At 41.4% G+C, this 18,592-nt stretch overlaps 1 protein-coding gene across 3 annotated transcripts in view; it reads right to left on the bottom strand.

The window, feature by feature from the left end:
- The window catches only part of SYNPO2 (synaptopodin 2), a 324,557-nt gene extending 307,588 nt beyond the window's left edge, over window positions 1–16,969 (bottom strand). For all 3 annotated transcript variants that reach the window (XM_073603239.1, XM_073603247.1, XM_073603256.1), the window contains exon 1: window positions 16,697–16,969. In XM_073603239.1, coding sequence (XP_073459340.1) covers window positions 16,697–16,801 — 105 coding nt within the window. In that variant the 5' untranslated portion in view covers window positions 16,802–16,969. The remainder of the gene's footprint in view (window positions 1–16,696) is intronic.
- Window positions 16,970–18,592: the final 1,623 nt, after the last annotated feature.

Here is an 18,592-nt window from a genome sequence, read left to right as displayed (position 1 = left end):
TTTTGCCATCTTTGTTCCATTTCAGAGATTTCCCATCACTTCCTGTCCCATACCCATTCCCATACCCAAAAAAAATTTGGGATTTTCTTTACTTTCACTTTCAATGATAATAGTAAACAGGACAAATTGTGAGGCTGAATCTCCCTAATGGGGGGCACAGACAGCAATAAAAACTGACAGGCGTTCTAATCCCTCTCTACTCTATCCAAAACTAAAGAAAAAAATTGCCTTTACTTATACATTAAGTAAGTTTGCGATTTTGTGTTGGGCCACATTCATAGCCATCTTGGGCTGCAGATTGGACACCCCTGCTTTAATGTGTTTTATCTTTTTTTTTAAGGTTTGCATCACACACTTTTTAATAGAGGCCACACTCAAATGGGAAAAGATAAAATGATTTTCCCAATGTCCAAACTCTTTTACAGTAAATGATTCCAGAAGTTATGGGGGGGGGTATTTATTTACAACAGGAACCACAGCAGCAACCTAAGGTACACTTTAAAATTATTCAAGCAAATGTTTTTAGAAGTACTTTGTTGCTATATTAAAGTGAGTTGTGTTAGTCATGTTTCTGCTTTATATCTTATTTCCTATAATTTCCATTATCTTTCTGATCTGAAATGGTACAAGTCTGTGCTGACAGAACTCCAAGCCAGATCTTTAAATGCTTTCTGATTGAATGAAAACAGCAACTGTAACCCAGGAGAAGCTAAGGGTTTCAAGAGAATAACTCCACTGATGTCAAGCAGCTCAAAACAATCATAATTCTATCTTGAAGCAGCTTTTTTTTGGTTTATATTTTATTCATAATGTCCAAAGGATGAACTGATTTAAGATGGGCAGAAAAGACTAGTGCTATAATGCCAGACTTTCTGGTTGGAAGCTGAAGAGTATGAAATTTGAGTGATTGCTGTATTTGCAGTTTTAGTTTTTTTTTTTTTCTTTCCTTGCAGCTTTTTAACACCTTTTCTGTCACTTTTTAAATAGCCATGTTTTTTCTGTTCTTCCTTCAGACTACTAATTAATGGGAGTGGTTAATTGGTCACAGGTGCTTCAGGTCCTATATAACTTTTGGTAGAACTCATCCTTGAGCTTGCCACCTTTTTGCTTGCTGGAACTCTGACTCAGCGGAACTTGACTAAGTGGAACTTGACTAAGTGGTGAGTTAAAAACCAGAGTTGAAAACAGGAGGCTATAACCTGTAAGTAACATCCTGTTAGTAGTATTATTGTTGTAACTGGGAAAATGTGTGCTATCCAGATTTGAGGTTTTTTGTAGTTTTGTGTAGTGCACAGTGTGCCACGTGTATGGCCAGTAGGCACGAGTGATAACCTGGTAAGGTTGGTCTTCTGGAAGCTACCTAAAATAAGTTCAGGTTATGAATAGCAGGCCATTTGAGAGCCGATGTATTACATGGGATGAAGCTTATTTAGTTTGCTCGTCTCCTGATTCCTTTGTATACACAGAATAAAATATAACAGAAGGTTGAGTTATTTTTCTTAAAATGAAGGACATAGTACTTTGATCCAGGTTACCCAAACTGGATGGGTACCAAGAAAACAGTTTAACAAAGGAAAGATATAAGTAAGAAAAGGAAGAGCTCAACATCAAAGGGGAAAAACCTGGTCAGTGACATGAATGAATTTGAAGGTCAGTAGAAAGGGGAAAATGTGGACATCAAATGAGAAAAGTAACACATATCTCTTGAGGGAATGGTAGTTCAAAAACAGCTGTGGGCCAGCACTATCAAAACACTTAGGATATATGAACCGTTGAGAACATGGAAGGTTCAGGTGAAATATATTAAGTGTAAAAACTTTGCTTAGTTTGGGTCTATTAGGGCAGTGTCAGGGTGCTTTCTGTTTATAACACAGCTCTTCCACACTGACACATAGTGATGAATGAGTCTGAGGAACAACTTCAAATCCTTTTCATCATTAGTTTTTAGCACGTAGAAGAGATTGTGGAAAGATCCCCAGACTCCGGTTTAACAATCAGTCCAGCTGTTATGCATCTGGTTTAGTACAAGATTAATGAAATAAAGCTCAGTAACTAATTTTTATTGGCAGAATATTTTATACAAACTAGTTCTAAATAAAGGCAACAACATTAATCACCGAGCTTGACCCCCAATATTTATTCTGTTGTTATACACGTATAGTAGAATGCAAGAAAGCAAGATATTTATATACAGTGCCTTAAAGTATTCATATCTCTTGAAATTTTTCAAATTTGTCATGTTACAACCAAAAACATAAATGTATTTTATTTAGATTTTATGGGATATAAACCAACACAAAGTGGCACATAATTGTGAAGTGGTAGGAAAATGGTAAATGATTTTTGAAATTGTTTTTACAAATAAATATGTGAAAAGTGTGATGTGCATTTGTATTCATCCCCCTTTACTCTGATACCCCTAACTAAAATCTAGTGGAACCAACTGCTTTCAGAAACCACCTAATTAGTAAATAGAGTCCACATGTGTGTAATTTAATCTCAGTATAAATACAGCTGTTCTGTGAAGCACTCAGAGGTGTGTTAGAGAACCTTAGTCTGCAAACAGTATCATGAAGGCCAAGGAACACACCAGACAGGTCAAGGATAAAGTTGTGGAGAAGTTTAACCGCTTGCCGACCACCTCACGCAGATATACTGCGGCAGAAGGGCTTGTACAGGCAAAACCACCTGTACGTTCCCTTTTAAGAGGCGGGCACACGCGCGCCAAGCTCCGTGAGTCGAGTCGAGGGTCCTGCAGACTCAATCGCCGCAGGGATACCCGAGATCGCCTCACGGGGAGGAAGAACGGGGAGGTGCTAACGTAAACAGCATCTCCCCGTTCTGCCTAGTGACAGTGTCACTGGATCTCTGCTCCCTGTCATCGGAGCAGAGATCAGTCACATGTCACACACAGCCATTCCCCTCACAGTTAGAAATACGCCCCTAGGACACACTTAACCCCTACACAGCCTCCTAGTGGTTAACCCCTTCACTGCCAGTGTCATTTACACAGGAATCAGTGCATTTGTATAGCACTGATTGCTGTATAAATGACAATGGTCCCAAAAATGTGTCAAAAATGTCCGATGTGTCCGCCATAATGTCTCCGTCACAATAAAAATCGCTGATCGCTGCCATTTAAAAAAAAAATTATTAATAAAAATGCCATAAAACTATCCCCTATTTTGTAAACGCTATAACTTTTGCGCAAACCGATCAATAATTGCTTATTGCGATTTTTTTTTTTTTTTTACCAAAAATATGTAAAAGAATACGTATCGGCCTAAACTGAGGAAAAAAATAGTTTTTTTATATATTTTTGGGGGATATTTATTATAGCAAAAAGTAAAAAATAATGTGTTTTTTTCAAAATTGTCGCCCTTTTTTTGTTTATAGCGCAAAAAATAAAAAGCGCAGGGGTGATCAAATACCACCAAAAGAAAGCTCTATTTGTGGGAAAAAAAGGACGTCAATTTTGTTTGGGAGCCACGTCGCACGACCGCGCAATTGTCATTTAAAGCGACGCAGTGCCGAATCGCAAAAAGTGCTCTGGTCAGGAAGGGGGGTAATTCTTCCGGGGCTTGGTTAAAGCAGGGTTAGGTTATAAAAAAATATCCCAAGCTCTGAACATCTTACGGAGCACTGTTCAATCCATCATCCGAAAATGAAAGAGTATGGCATAACTGCAAACTTACCAAGACATGGCCGTCCACCTAAACTGGCAAGGAGAGCATTAGGCAGAGGAGCAGCCAAGAGGCCCATGGTAACTCTGGAGGAGCTGCAGAGATCCACAGCTCAGGTGGGAGAATCTGTCCACAGGACAACTATTAGTCGTGCACTCCACAAATCTGGCCTTTATGGATTGGGGCAAGAAGAAAGCCATATTTGAAAGAAAGCCACAAGAAGTCTCATTTGCAGTTTGCGTGAAGCCATGTGGAGGACACAGCAAACATGTGGAAGAAGGTGCTCTGGTCAGATGAGACCAAAATTGAACTTTTTGGCCTAAAAGTAAAACGCTGTGTGGTGGAAAACTAACGCTGCACATCACTCTGAACACCATCCCCACCATGAAACATGGTGGTGGCAGCATCATGTTGTGGGGATGCTTTTCTTCAGCAGGGACAGGGAAGCTGGTCAGAGTTTATGGGAAGATGGATGGAGACAAATACAGGGCAATCTTAGAAGAAAACCTGTTAGAGTCTACAAAAAAACTTGAGACTTGAGATTCACCTTCCAGCAGGACAACGACCCTAAACATACAGCCAGAGCAACAATGGAATGGTTTAGATCAAAGCATATTGATGTGTTAGAATGTCCCAGTCAAAGTCCAGACCTAAATCCAATTGAGAATCTGTGGCAAGACTTGAAAATTACTGTTCACAGACAATCTCCATCCAATCTGACAGAGCTTGAGCTATTTTGCAAAGAAGAATGGGCAAAATTGTTCACTCTCTCTAGATGTGCAAAGCTGGTAGAGACATCACCAAAAAGACTTGCAGCTGTAATTGCAACAAAAGGTGGTTCTACAAAGTATTGACTCAGGGAGGCTGAATACAAATGCACACCACACTTTTCACATATTTATTTGTTAAAAAAAAGATTGAAAACCATTTATCATTTTTCTTCCACTTCATAATTGTGTGCCACTTTGTGTTGGTTTATCACATAAAATCCTAATAAATTAGATTTTCCGTTTTTAGTTGTGACATGACAAAATGTGGAAAATTTTAAGGGGTATGAATACTTTTTCAAGGCACTGTATACCATTGTAAATTATATTACCACGATGAAATAAAATTGTAAAAATCATGATTAAAAAAAAACACAAAAAAAAAGCAATACATGTAAATGTTTAAAAGATCAGATAAGGTATAGAAAATAGCATCAAAATAATTATGTAATGATTTACATACTAAATTATGCTGCCAGTATATCTGATTTGGATTTGCTTTTTTGTGGTGCTAAAATTTGTACTAAGTGGGCATGGACATGTGCTTTTTTACATCCCATTCTATTTCAGGAGGAGAATGTGGTGTGTGACCTAGAAGAAAAAAGGCTTTGCCGATTCTCAGCTTCAACAAATTGAAAAGGCGGGTGCATGGTACCCTGGTGTATTAATAACTGATACTAACTGACATGCTTGATAAATTCTTGTGCATTTGGCAACCCTGGCCAGATCATTTCCCACCCACACAACCGCCTGGATGTTTCCTAGAATTGTAACCTAATGCCGCGTGTTAATATACCCCTAGCGATCCTCCGGGGTAGAGATGGCCACCCCCCCATTTTTTTTCTCTCCCCCCCCCCACTCGTCCCCTCTTTCCAGGAAAAGCAGAGAGGGCAGCCAGCATAATGTGAAGCATAGAGTATGGTCCATGTAGCTGCCCCTTTCAGGAAGGTAGGGTATTTTTAATGGAAAGAGATTGAGACCAGGAGCCACAATGTATATGTAGGCATATTTTACATGAAGGCTTCCCCTGTGAGTGTCAATGCTGTTAAGGATAAGGACTTTGCCCTAAGTTCAGAAAAGCCCTTTGGGGACAAACAGGACAGATTTTCCACCTTAAACTAACTGAACACCCATGAAACTGTTATCACCTGAGTATTAGCAATTCTGAAGATGTTTGTTCTGTTCAAACTTGCCTTAAGCCACAGTGTTAGAAATACTCTTTGTGAAGAAAAGATTGCTTGTTAACAAGTTATGTTAAAGTAATACTGTTAAAATACAATCCAAACCCGACTGGACATTGCGTGTCTGTAATTGACTGGGGTGAAGAGTGGGAGTGAGCAGAGAGTAGAAAAGATGTCATCATCATGGGCTCTAGTTTGGAATGGAGTAGTTGACCTTCTAATAGGTCACCACTGCTGTGGGTGCATTGGTTCCCCTTCTCTTGAAATGTGCCATAAACCTGGTGCCCTGCTCTCCCAAGTTCCTCAGTGTTTAAGATCACAGTTGCTACTGGTGTGAAGAGAGGCTTCTCGAAGTAAATGTTTCCCTGACAGCACTGAAGCTGTGTAGCCGTGAGCCTTGAGCAAAAGTAAATGTAAGCCCAACATTTCATATTCCTGATATGTGCCTGCTGTACCATGTACTTGTATGAATAAGTAGTTCTCTTTGTATTGCTTCCCTGTGTGAAATCCCTGGTGTTCCTGTCAGTCCCTCTGCTTTCCTATTAAAAACTGACCGCACTAAGCAGCAGCTATGCTGGGAACTCACATTGCTCTTCTTCAATAATCAGACTTGTCTTGACACCCCCCTTCCCCCTTCATAGCCATTCACTGGGAAGTGCAGTGTACTGCTACTTCACCTCCCCCAGCTCTTATGCAGCTGAGCACAGAGGAAATGTAATCACTTATAAAAAAAAGGGAAAAAATACCTCTTATGCCGCGTACACACGAGCAGACTTTTTGAACTCTGAAGGACTTTTTCACTGAGTTCCGACGGAGTTCCGATGAAACGGACTTGCCTACACACGATCAAACTAAAGTCCGACTGATTTGAACGTGATGACGTATGACCAGACTAGAATAACGAAGTTCAAAGCCAGTAGCCATCAGCTGCCCTTGCGTAGTTTTTTTGTCTGTTGGACTAGCATACAGATGAACGGATTTTTCAATAGGACTCGAGTCCGTCGTAAAGGTTAGAAACATGTTCTATTTCTAGAGTCCGACTGATTTTTTTTGACAGAAAAGGTCAGATGAAGCCCACACACGATCGAATTGTCCGGATTTGTTCTGTCGGAACTTTGCTGTCAAAGTCCGGTCGTGTGTATACGGCATTAGCTGCTTGATCAGGAAGATAGCCCTCCGGCAACAACTGGCTTAACAACCTGATGGAAAGGGAGGTAACATGTTGGCATAAGTCATATCCCAGCCTCTAAGAGTAGCTGCCTTTCTTGTTTTATCTTAACACTTTTATATTGTGTTTTGAAATTGTTGAAGGAGGTAAGAAAAACTAACATACAGCAACTGCTCTGATAAATCCTTCAACTTTTACAACCCGGTGAGCTAAGAGAGAATCTTGTGCGCCGTTAGTATGAGCTGTTGTGTTTAAACTTAATTGTAGTAACCATCAGTCCCTCCCCTCACACCAGGGTACTAGGTGTAATCCTAGACTCTGACTTGTTATTTCAGCCTCAAATCCAATCATCGTCAAAAGTTTTTAGAATTCACCTCCGTAACATCTCTAAAATTCGCCCCTTTTTAACAAATGAAACCACCAAGCTCATCATTCACTCCTTTGTTATCTCTCGCCTTGACTATTGCAACTCCCTTCTCATTGGCCTGCCTCTCCATAGGCTATCCCCTCTTCAGTCTATCATGAATGCTGCTGCCAGACTTATCCACCTTACTAACAGCTCAGTGTCTGCCAACCCTCTACTCCAATCCCTACACTGGCTCCCAATCACCCAGCAAATTAAATTCAAAATACTAACCACAACATACAAAGCCATTCACAACTCTGCCCCGAGCTACATCACTAATCTTGCCTCCAAATATCACCCAAATCGACCTCTCTGCTCTTCTCAAGACCTCCTGCTTTCAAGCTCTCTCATCTCCTCCTCCCATGCTTGTCTCCAGGATTTCTCCAGAGCCTCTCCCAACCTCTGGAACTCGCTACCTCCATCTATCCGGCTATCCCCTACTCTTGCTACCTTCAGGCGATCCCTGAAAACTCGTCTCTTCAGGAAAGCCTATCACGTCTCCAACAAATCTCCTACCACTTCCACCAGCTCATTCCCCACATTTACAACCTTTTGTACCACCTGCCCCACCCTATTAGATTGTAAGCTCTTCTGAGCAGGGCCCTCTTAATCCTCTTGTATTTTATTGTATTATAACTGTATTGTCTCCCTTTTATATTGTAAAGCGCGGCATAAACTGTTGGCGCTAGCTATATAAATCCTGTATTATAATAATAATAATAATAATAGTATTTACATTTAACGAGAAGGGTCCCTTGTGCTGGTGGCTGCTCTCTTTGTTTAAATTTTCAGTCATCTCCCCCCTCCCAGATACCCCCCCCCATCTGTAATCTTCAGGTACTTTGGGGTCTAACTACTTCCGGACTGCCCACCACCCATATACTGTGGCAGGGCGGCCCGGTTGCGTGAAACAAAGTACCTGTACGTTGTTTGCATTTCCTGGTCTCGGGTGCACACGCCACCGGCGGCCCACTCAGCGGGTTAGGTGGCTGCGATCATTCGGCGGAATAACAGAACGGAGGTCTGACCTTTGTAAACAAGGCAGACCGTCGTTCTGTCACAGAGGGAGTTTGTTATTCCTACTGATCAGAAATGATTTCAGCATCCCCCACACAGTTAGAAAGCACACATAGGAAACCCATTTAACCCTTTGATTGCCCCTAATGTAAACCCCTTCCCTGCCAGTGTCATTATACAGTGTCAGCGCATTTTTTTTTAGCACTGATCACTGTATTGGTGTCACTGGTCCCCAAAAAGTGTCACTTAGTGTCCAATTTGACTGCTGCAATGTAGCAGTCCCGCTAAAAATCGCTGATCGCCACCATTTCTAGTAAAGAATAAAATAAAATAAAAAGTCCCTAAATCTATCTCATAGTTGTAGTAGCGATAACTTTTGCACAAACCAATCAATATACGCTAATTGGGATTTTTTTTTACCAAAAATATGTAGCAGAATATAAATTGGCCTAAACTGATGAGGAAATTAAAATTTTTCATTTTTTTTTATTGGATATGTTTTATAGCAGAAAGTAAAAAATATTGGGTTTTTTTCAAAATTGTTGCTCTTTTTTTATTTTATAGCGCAAAAAATAAAAACCGCAGAGGTGATCAAATACCACCAAAAGAAAGCCCTATTTATGGGAAAAAAGGACATCAATTTTGTTTGGGTACAACGTCGCACAATCGCGCAATTGTCAGTTAAAATAACACAGTGCCGTATCACAAACAATGGCCTGGTCGTTAAAGAGGAGGTCCAGCCCCCCCTTACGAAAAATTAAAAGTCAGCAGCTACAAATACTGCAGCTATTGACTTTTAATATAAGGACACTTACCTGTCCAGGGAGCCCGCAATGTCGGCACTGCAGCCGAACTTTGGATCAGCTGTCGGGTTTAGCCGCTGCCATTCCTGGTAAGGGAACCTGGCAGTGAAGCCTTTGGGCTTCACAGCCGATTCCCTACTGCACATGCACAAAGCGTGCTGCTCCTTCTAATTGGTCCGGTGGCAGAGGAAAGAAGGAGGGACCAACCTCCTGGGAGACTGGGCCGCTGCCCGGTCTCCCGGAAGTGGGTAACGGTACCTGTCAAAAACAGGTACCTGTTCCCCGCCGAAAGGTGACAAACGTGGCCCCGGAGGGGGGGAGGAGACGCATAAGCGGAAGTTCTACTTTTGAATGGAACTCTGCTTTAAGGGGGTAAATCCTTCCGGGGCTGAAGTGGTTAATATAAGCCGCTGGCCCATAGGCAATCAAGAAAGTGGACTATGCCCCTCTCCTCCATTTAAAAAAAAAAAAACGGTACTATAGCCTCCTGCAATGAAAAGTGTTTTTATGAATGGAGGAGGCAGACTTTTCATTCGTTCAGCTGCCCTCCTTTTATTATTATTATTATTATTATTATTATTATTATTATTATTATTATTATTATTGCACCAACAGTTTGAGCAGATAGATCGCTTTCATTACTGGAAGCTATAGTATAGCTTCTATGAATGGAGAAGGGGAGTGAAGTGAAGAATATTTTTTCTTACGAGGTTGTCATTAGAACCATGCTACTGACAATGGTCACCAGGATACTTAGATTGAATCTGCCTAACAGAGATACAGCAAGACAAGTACATTGGGAGAGAAACCTCACTTCACATACAGTGCCTTTCAAAAGTATTCACCCCCCTTGGCATTTTTCGTGTTTTGTTGCCTGGAATTAACATGGATTGTTTGAGGATTTGCATCATTTAATTTACAGAACATGCCCACAACTTCGAAGATGTTTTTTTTTTTATTGTGAAGCAAACAACAAATAGGACAAAATAAAAGAAAAAGTCAATGTGCATAACTATTCACCCCCCTAAAGTCAATACTTTGTAGAACCAACCTTTTGCGGCTATCGCAGCTCCAAGTCGCTTTGGATAAGTCTCTATGAGCTTGCCACATCTTACCACTGGGATTTTTGCCCATTCATCCTTGCAAAACTGCTCCAGCTCCTTCAAGTTGGGTAGTTTGCGCTTGTGAACAGCAATCTTTAAGTCTGAGCACAGATTTTCTATTTGATTGAGGTCTGGGCTTTGCTAGGCTATTCCAACACATTTACATGTTTCCCCTTAAACCACTCAAGTGTTGCTTTAGCAGTGTGTTTGGGGTCGTTATCCTGCTGGAAGGTGAACCTCCGTCCTAGCCTCAAATCACACACAGAGTGGTACAGGTTTTGCTCAAGAATATCCCTGTATTTAGCACCATCCATCTTTCCCTCAACTCTGACCAGTTTCCCAGTCCCAACTGCTGAAAAACACCCCCACAGCATGATGCTGCCACCACCATGTTTCACTGTGGGGATGGTGTTCTTTGGGTGATGTGATGTGTTGGTTTGTGCCAGACAGCGTTTTGTCTTTGATGGACAAAAAGTTAAATTTTAGTCTCATCAGACCAGAGCACCTTCCTCCATACATTTTGGGAGTTTCCCACATGCCTTTTTGCAAACTCAAAACATGCCATTTTGTTTTTTGCTTAAAGTAATGGCTTTCTTCTGGCCACTCTGCCATAAAGCCCGACTCTATAGAGTGTACGGCTTATTGTCATCCTATGTACAGATACTCCAGTCTCTGCTGTGGAACTCTGCAGCTCCTCCAGGGTTACCATAGGTCTCTGTGCTGCCTCTCTGATTAATGCCCTCCTTGCCCTGTCCGTGAGTTTTGGCGTGCTGTCGTCTCTTGGCAGGTTTGCTGTTGTGTTGTGTTTGCTGTTGTGCCATGTTCTTTCCATTTGGTTATGATAGATTCGATGGTGCTCCTAGGGATCATCAAAGATTTGGATATTTTTTTATAACCTAACCCTGACTTGTACTACTCAGCAACATTGTCCCTTACTTGTTTGGAGAGTTCCTTGGTTTTCATGGCAGTGTTTGGTTAGTGGTGCCTCTTGCTTAGGTGTTGCAGCCTCTGGGGCCTTTCAAAAAGTTGTGTATATGTAATGACAGATCATGTGACACTTAGGTTGCACACAGATGGACATCATTTCACTAATGATGTGACTTCTGACGGTAATTGGTTGCACCAGAGCTTTTTATTTCATAACAAAAGGGGTGAATACATACGCACATGCCAATTATCAGTTTTTTATTTATGAAAAATAGTTTTATGTATATATTTTTATAATTTTACTTCACCAACTTAGACTATTGTGTTCTTATCCATCACATATAATTCAGATTAAAAAAAACTTGAACTAAAGGCTGTAATATAACAAAATAGGTAAAAAGCCAAGGGAAGTGAATACTTTTGCAAGGCACTGTATACAGTACCAGTGCAGTTCATTTTAAATGGCACCCCAAAACACTATACCAATGCACCATTAACACTCCTGCGTTGTAGCACAGCATGAGGTAATATACTGCCATGTGATGTGGTGTACTACACTGGAAAAGAGAGTGCAGGTGCTATTCTTGGCCCATTGTGGCCTGTTAGACCCCATTCACACAGGGGCAACATGATCACAATCTCTGTGCAACTGCATATAAGCCAAAAAGATCCTGGAGCCAGAAAGTAAACATGTGACCAACTAATGTACACACAATTAAAGCCATTAAAAACTAAATTTGTATGTTGGGAGGAGGGAGTGAATTTAAATTAATTAATTGAATTTATTAAAATGTATTAATGTGAGTTAAAATGCATTAACTTTATATAGTCCTAAATATGGCTGAAAAATTTTATTCTACATTCTCCTTTTGGTTTAATCTCAACCATGTAGTGTAAGAGCCTACTCGACTGACTATAAACTGAAATGTTTAGATTCTCATATACCAGGCGTCTCCAAACTTTCTAAACAAAGGGCCAGTTTACTATCGTTCAGACTTTAGGAGAGCCGCACTCCGCGCAGGTGGTGTAAACAATGTCCCATCTTTGGAATCACGGGGAAAAAATAGTGCCCCATTGTTGGTGTCAGTGGGGGGAATAGTGCCCAATTGTTGGTGTCAGTGGGGGGGAATATTGCCCCATTATTGGTGTCAGTGGGGGGAATAGTGCCCAATTGTTGGTGTCAGTGGGGGGAACAGTGCTCCATCATTGGTGTCAGTGGGGTGAATAGTGCTCCATTGTTGGTGTCAGTGGGAGGAATAGTGCCCCATCATTGGTGTTAGTGGAAGGAATAGTGTCCAATTGTTAGTGTAAGTGGCAGAAATAATGCCTCAAGGGTCAGATAAAGGCAAGCAAAGGGCCACATCCGGCCCCCGGGTGGCAGTTTGAAGAACACTGTCATACACCTTGGATGTTGGAAAACTCAAGGCCTGTATAGAATGTAAGTTGCGTGGCCGTCCAAGGCTGAATTTGCATGGGTGTTTAGCCAAGCTACAAATCCCAGAGGCAAGAATCTGCTGATTCCTGCGGCTGGGATTGACAGCTGTGTGTGGATAGCTGCAGCCCCAACCTGGTACAGTGCAACGACAGGCTGTTGGTGCTCACAGCTGTTCAAGGCTGTTTGCACAGCCAGCGATTACCTGCACTTTGTGTGCTTCCAGTCTCAATTACCACAGGTAATCGCTGGCTGCATGAACAGTTGCGAATAGCTGTAGCTGCCGACAACCTGTCATTGCACTGTACCAGGTATGGGCCGCAGCTATCTGCACACAACTGTCAATCGCAGACGCAGGAATCAGCAGAGTCTTGCCTCTGAGATTCATAATATTCATAATATGGCTATGGTGGTAGTAGTAACACCCTTGCAAATGGAACCTAACATATTCTACTATACCAGTGATGGCCATCCTTGGCACCCCAGATGTTTTGGAACTACATTTCCCATGCTCATGCACTCTGCAGTGTAGTTGAGCATCATGGGAAATGTAGTTCTAAAACATCTGGGGTGCCAAGGTTTGCCATCACTGTACTATACTGTTCAGTGTACTTGAGAGGTATGTGAGTTCCTGCACCATGGAAATGTATCTTACAAGCTAATGTCCTTAGCACAGCCACCATTTTATTTTATTATTTATATAGCTTAACAATTTTACATAAAAAGCATTGCACCATTCATGTTAGTAGCTTGCTCAGAGCTGACAACTTGGATATCTTTACCATATTTACACAGCTACATAAAGGCAATTTAGATAAAGAAATAATACTACTGCTTTGTATTTAAATTGTTATGCCGCGTACACACGACCGGACTTTCCATCAGAATAGACTCCGACGGTCTTTCCAACGGAGTTCCGCTGAAACGGACTTGCCTACACACGATCACACCAAAGTCCAATCGTTTAGAATGCGATGGCGTACGATGGGACTAGAAAAAGGAAGTTCAATAGCCAGTAGCCAATAGCTGCCCTTGCGTCGTTTTTGGTCCATCGGAATAGCATACAGACGAACGGTTTTCCCGATAGGAACTGATTCCGTCGGAAAGATTTGAAACATGTTCTATTTCTAGGTCTGTCAGAATTTTAGAAAGAAAAAGTCCGATGAAGCCCACACACGATCGGAATGTCCGACGGAATGATTCCGTCTGACCTTTTCCGCCGGATAGTTTGGTCGTGTGTACAAGGCATAAAAGGCAAATGGGGCATGTGGAGGAATGCCACTGAAATCCAATGACACAAACACACTCCAAAGAGTGTCCTAATTGGAGGATTTGATATAATTATATTACAATACATTCCAGGCAGTTCTGTATTCTGTAATTGCAACTATGCAATGAATGTATTCACTTTAATTGCAAGCACTTTCTGTAAGTGCCTGAATATGACTTGATATTAGCCTTTTGCAATCCCTGCACAGCAGAGCTCAGACTAGGGGAGCCAATCAGTTGTGTTGCAGTGCTCATGTGCTAAAAAGGAATGTTCTAACAGGAAGAAAGAGCACAGTGACAGATGAAGTCATCAGTGTGTTGCTTCTCTTTTCACTGCCCGGTCAGGAAAAAAAATAAGTCAGCAGATACAAATACTGCAGCTACTGAATTTTAATATATGGACACTTACTTGTCAAGGGAGCCCACAATGTCGGCACTGCAGCCGATCTTCGGATTGGCTGTCAGGTGCAGCCGCTGCCATTCCTGGTAAGGGAACCCGGCAGTTGTTCCTGATCAGGCATAACACCTGTAATGCCCTGTACACACGATCTCACATTGATCGCGCATTCCAACAAAATCCATGGATTTTTTCCGACGGATGTTGGCTCAAACTTGTCTTGCATACACACGGTCGCACAAAGTTGTCGGAAAATCCGATCGATCTGAACGCGGTGACGTAAAACACGTAGGTCGGGACTATAAACGGGGCAGTAGCCAATAGCTTTCGTCTATTCATTTATTCTGAGCATGCGTGGCACTTTGTGCGTCAGATTTGTGTACACACAATCAGAATATAACCGATCGGATTTTGTTGGCGGAAAATTTTATAGCCTGCTCTCAAACTTTGTGTGTCAGAGATTCCGACGGAAAAAGTCAGATGGAGCCCACACATGATCGGAATTTCCGACAACACAATCCGATCACACTTTTTCCGTTGGAAAATCCAACCGTGTGTACAGGGCATAAGTGTTACTGAACTACAGCAAAAAAAAAAAGACTAGGGTGTTCTTTGTATCATTTCATCTGTATTTAATTGTCTGTAGTTCCAATTTAGACCCATTGCTCCACTGAAGATGTCTCCCTAGTTATTGCTTAGATGTCAGTATGCTAGAGAAAGAGAAGGCCCCCAAAAAAATGTCAGCACAGGAAACCCCGGTGGCTGCATCTGCCAATAATGCAAACTTTTTTGGCACTTGTACCTACAGGTAAGCTTATAATAAGGATACGGTTTACCTGTAGGTACTGTGAAAATCTCCTAAACCTGCACGGTTTACAAGAAATTCACACTGCATGCAGCCCGCGATGGCATACCTGTGCCATCCCTTAAAAACTCTGTGCCACAGTTCGTGCACGCAGGAGTGATATAATTGTGGCACAGCTAATCAGATGGCCAGAGGACGCAAACCCAGAAGGAAGACTGGGTGAAGATGGAAGCGCCTGTCAGCGGTGACAGCACGGCGCTGGAGGGCTTTGTTCTAAGGTAAGTATTTCATAATGTGCAAGTATGCGATGCATACTTGCACATTATGCCTTTACTTTGCAGGGTTTAAAAAAAAAATGGTGTGGTTTACTACCCCTTTAACGCTCTAATGTCCGCTGCTCCATTTCACCTAGCACGCTTCTGAAACAATGCAACAAGTTAAATTACGCTTTCTACAACCTAGAGGGGTTTAAAATTGGCAGCGTATTAGGCAATCATTTTATATGATTGAACATAAATTCATTTTATTAGGAAATAAACAATGCTTCTTCTAGCATTCCAAATACATCTATTTATAAATTCAAAATCAATCCACTAGGTGGCAGAATTTATCTAGTTTGTATATAAGATACACAGGAAAAGTTTGTTGCTCAAAAGTTGAAGTGAAATACTTTATTGCAAACATGGTAAATTTGTTTTCTGATGTATAAAATAGCAGATTTAAATGTTAAATGTCTATTCCTGTGTCCTCCAAAATATTTATCCAAAAGACAATTTTCCAACACCTCCTGTCATAGCAGATCACACAGAATTAGAATTAGAGTTAAGTGTACATTAGACTTCAGATTAGCCAGATTAGCAAAAAAGGTGAAAATCTGCTTTCGGTTAAGTGGACCTTTTTTTTTTTTTTTTTTTTTTTTTTTTTTTTAAGAATCACTTGCAAATGAATTTAAACATTGCATGTGTTTGTATAACTTAGCAGTCTGTATATGTTCATAACATGAGTTACTAAAACGATTGGATTTAGGCTTGATGTATTACCCTGCGCTTGTCGAGTGGTGTCGTGTGAATCCTGTTTTGAAGTTGGGCCAGCATGCCATTAAAATGACATTAAACATGGTCTCAATGTAAACATGAGCACATTTGTTAGTTCTTACAGTACCCCTGGGCTGTGTATAAAGCTGTAACCTATTTGGAAAGCTTCATAAAACCCTGTAACTTTGTGCATGAAGTTGTTAGGCATTATCTGTGCTCCATTAAACAACATGTTGCGTATGTGGAATCAGCAATTATTTTCTGACAATTTGACATGAAGAATTCCCCGTGCTCAGAGATGATCAAAGAGTTCATTGCAGTTAACATCAACACAATCTCTGATCTAAATCTGAGATAAGTTTGGAAATTCTCTGATCAAGGAACACACTCTTATGATTAGAGTTTTCCTCAGCATATGCAAGACTTATAAACTAAACATAAAAAAATATCTGGTTATCCTATCAGTTAATAAAAAAAAAAATCTGGTGACTATGGGGGGTATTTACTACAACATCTGGTGCAACTCTACATGGAAACCAATCAGCTTCCAGGTTTTATTGTCAAAGCTTAACTGCACAAGCTGAAGTTAGAAGCTGATTGGCTATTATGCACAGATTCTGAGTGCACACGTTTTAGTAAATCTACCCCAATATGTGTTATTTAACTTACAAACACAAAACCGATAAAGAAATGCGTCATCTTACCTTGGACACGTGTAGTATTTCATGGTACTCTTTTCCACCTTGCAGCCTGAAGCCCCAGGGTGCTCCTCCACTCATTGTAACACAGATATAATCCCCAGTGCCCATTTTCTTTAGCTGCTATTAATTCCTTTGCTGGTGGTGAGAAAAAGTTTTCCAAAGTTCAACCTGACTGATGTATTTGGTCAGAGAGCAACCAGGTCTGAGCCTGCACAGCCCCACTCTGATGCTTATGGGCACATTGAAATGTGGATATTGAGGAGGATGGAAGAGATGTAGAGAACTCCAAGGATCAGCCCACTGCATCGTCATTGGGATAGCTCCATCCTCCAGCCCCTGGGAAAAGCATCAGTGTTCTTTTTTCAAACTATTAACACCAGCCCACTCATGCAGATTCTTCTTTAATAAGAGCAAAGGGATCTTTGGATTTGGCAGAAACAACACTATTGAGCAATATGTACATTAGCGGGAAATATTCCATTACATTAATAACATAATAAATGAGAAATAACAACACGTTTATTTAATAAAAGTTTGTGGTAGTACTGTAAAGATAATAGGAATTATTCTGCCAGCACAACTTAATATGGTTCACTGTTGTGATAGTCAAAATACCAGCCGTATGGCCGTTATGCTGATCCTTTAGCTGTGTTACATTCTGTGTCAGTGCCCTGGAGGAAGTGTGCAAATGAATAATAATAATCAGGGCTTTTTTTCAGTGGGAATGCAATTTTGGCACCTCCAGCTCTGGCTGCTGGGGTTCTATTGTTCCTGGAGGGGATCTATGTTTGCATGGCAGAGGTCTACTATTGTTGCTAGGGGGGGGCAGTTGTTGCTGAAAGGGATCTACTGTTGAGGGAGGGGGTCTATCGTAGCTGGAGGGCATATATTTTTACGTGGCAGTGCATTGATGCTGGGGAGGTCTATTGTTGCTGGTGGGGGAACTATTGTGGTAGGTTGGGCTTATGTTACTGTAGGGTCAATTGTTGCTGGAAGGGATCTACTGTTGAGGGAGTGGTCTATTGTTGCTGGCTACTGGAGAGTGTATTGATGCTGGGCTGATGCTGGGAAATCTGTTGTTTCTACTGGGGTCTATTGTTGCTGGGGGAATCTATTGTTGCTGGGAAGGGTCTATTGTTGCTGGGGTAATCTATTGTTGCTGGGAAGGGTCTATTGTTGCTGGGGGAATCTATTGTTGCTAGGGAGGTCTATTGTGGCTGGTGAGGAATCTGTTGTTGCTGGGTTGGCTTATGTTGCTAAAGGGTCAATTGTTGCTGGAAAGGATCTACTGTTGAGGGAGTGGTCTATTGTTGCTGGCTACTGGAGAGTCTATTGATGCTTGGCTAATGCTGAGAAATCTGTTGTTGCTACTGGGGTCTATTGTTGTTGGGGGTCTATTGTTGCTGGGGGAATCTATTGTTGCTGGGAAGGATCTATTGTTGCTGGGGAATCTGTTGTTGCTGGGAAGGGTCTATTTGAATAAAAATAAGTGCAATAACATAAACGTCCACCAATTCCGAGATAGAAATCCACTGAGGAACCACAAGTCCCATAAAGAAGATGGGGAAGAGCACATGAGAGGGTGAATCCAATCCACTAATGGTGAGTGACAATCCCGCCACCAGCTAATAAATAAGCACTTACCAGACCGAATGGACCCAAAGGGTCTATTGCTGCTGAAGATCTACTGTACTGCTTTTCTTGTTGAGAGTTACAGTAATCTATGAGGGAAGTGACCAGACTGTGAATGAGAACAGTAGTGTTGTTAGGTGTGAGAAACAGACGAGGATGATTAATCTTGCGTAGATGGAAATATGCTGAACGAGTGACATTACTGATGTTAGCTTGGAAAGATAGTGTGCTATCAAGGATGACACCCAGACTATGGCGTTATCAATA

The sequence above is a fragment of the Aquarana catesbeiana genome, linkage group LG01 (genome assembly GCF_042186555.1).
Source record: "Aquarana catesbeiana isolate 2022-GZ linkage group LG01, ASM4218655v1, whole genome shotgun sequence".
NCBI classification, from domain to species: Eukaryota; Metazoa; Chordata; class Amphibia; order Anura; family Ranidae; genus Aquarana; species Aquarana catesbeiana.
This window is presented reverse-complemented; position numbering and strand designations above follow the sequence as displayed.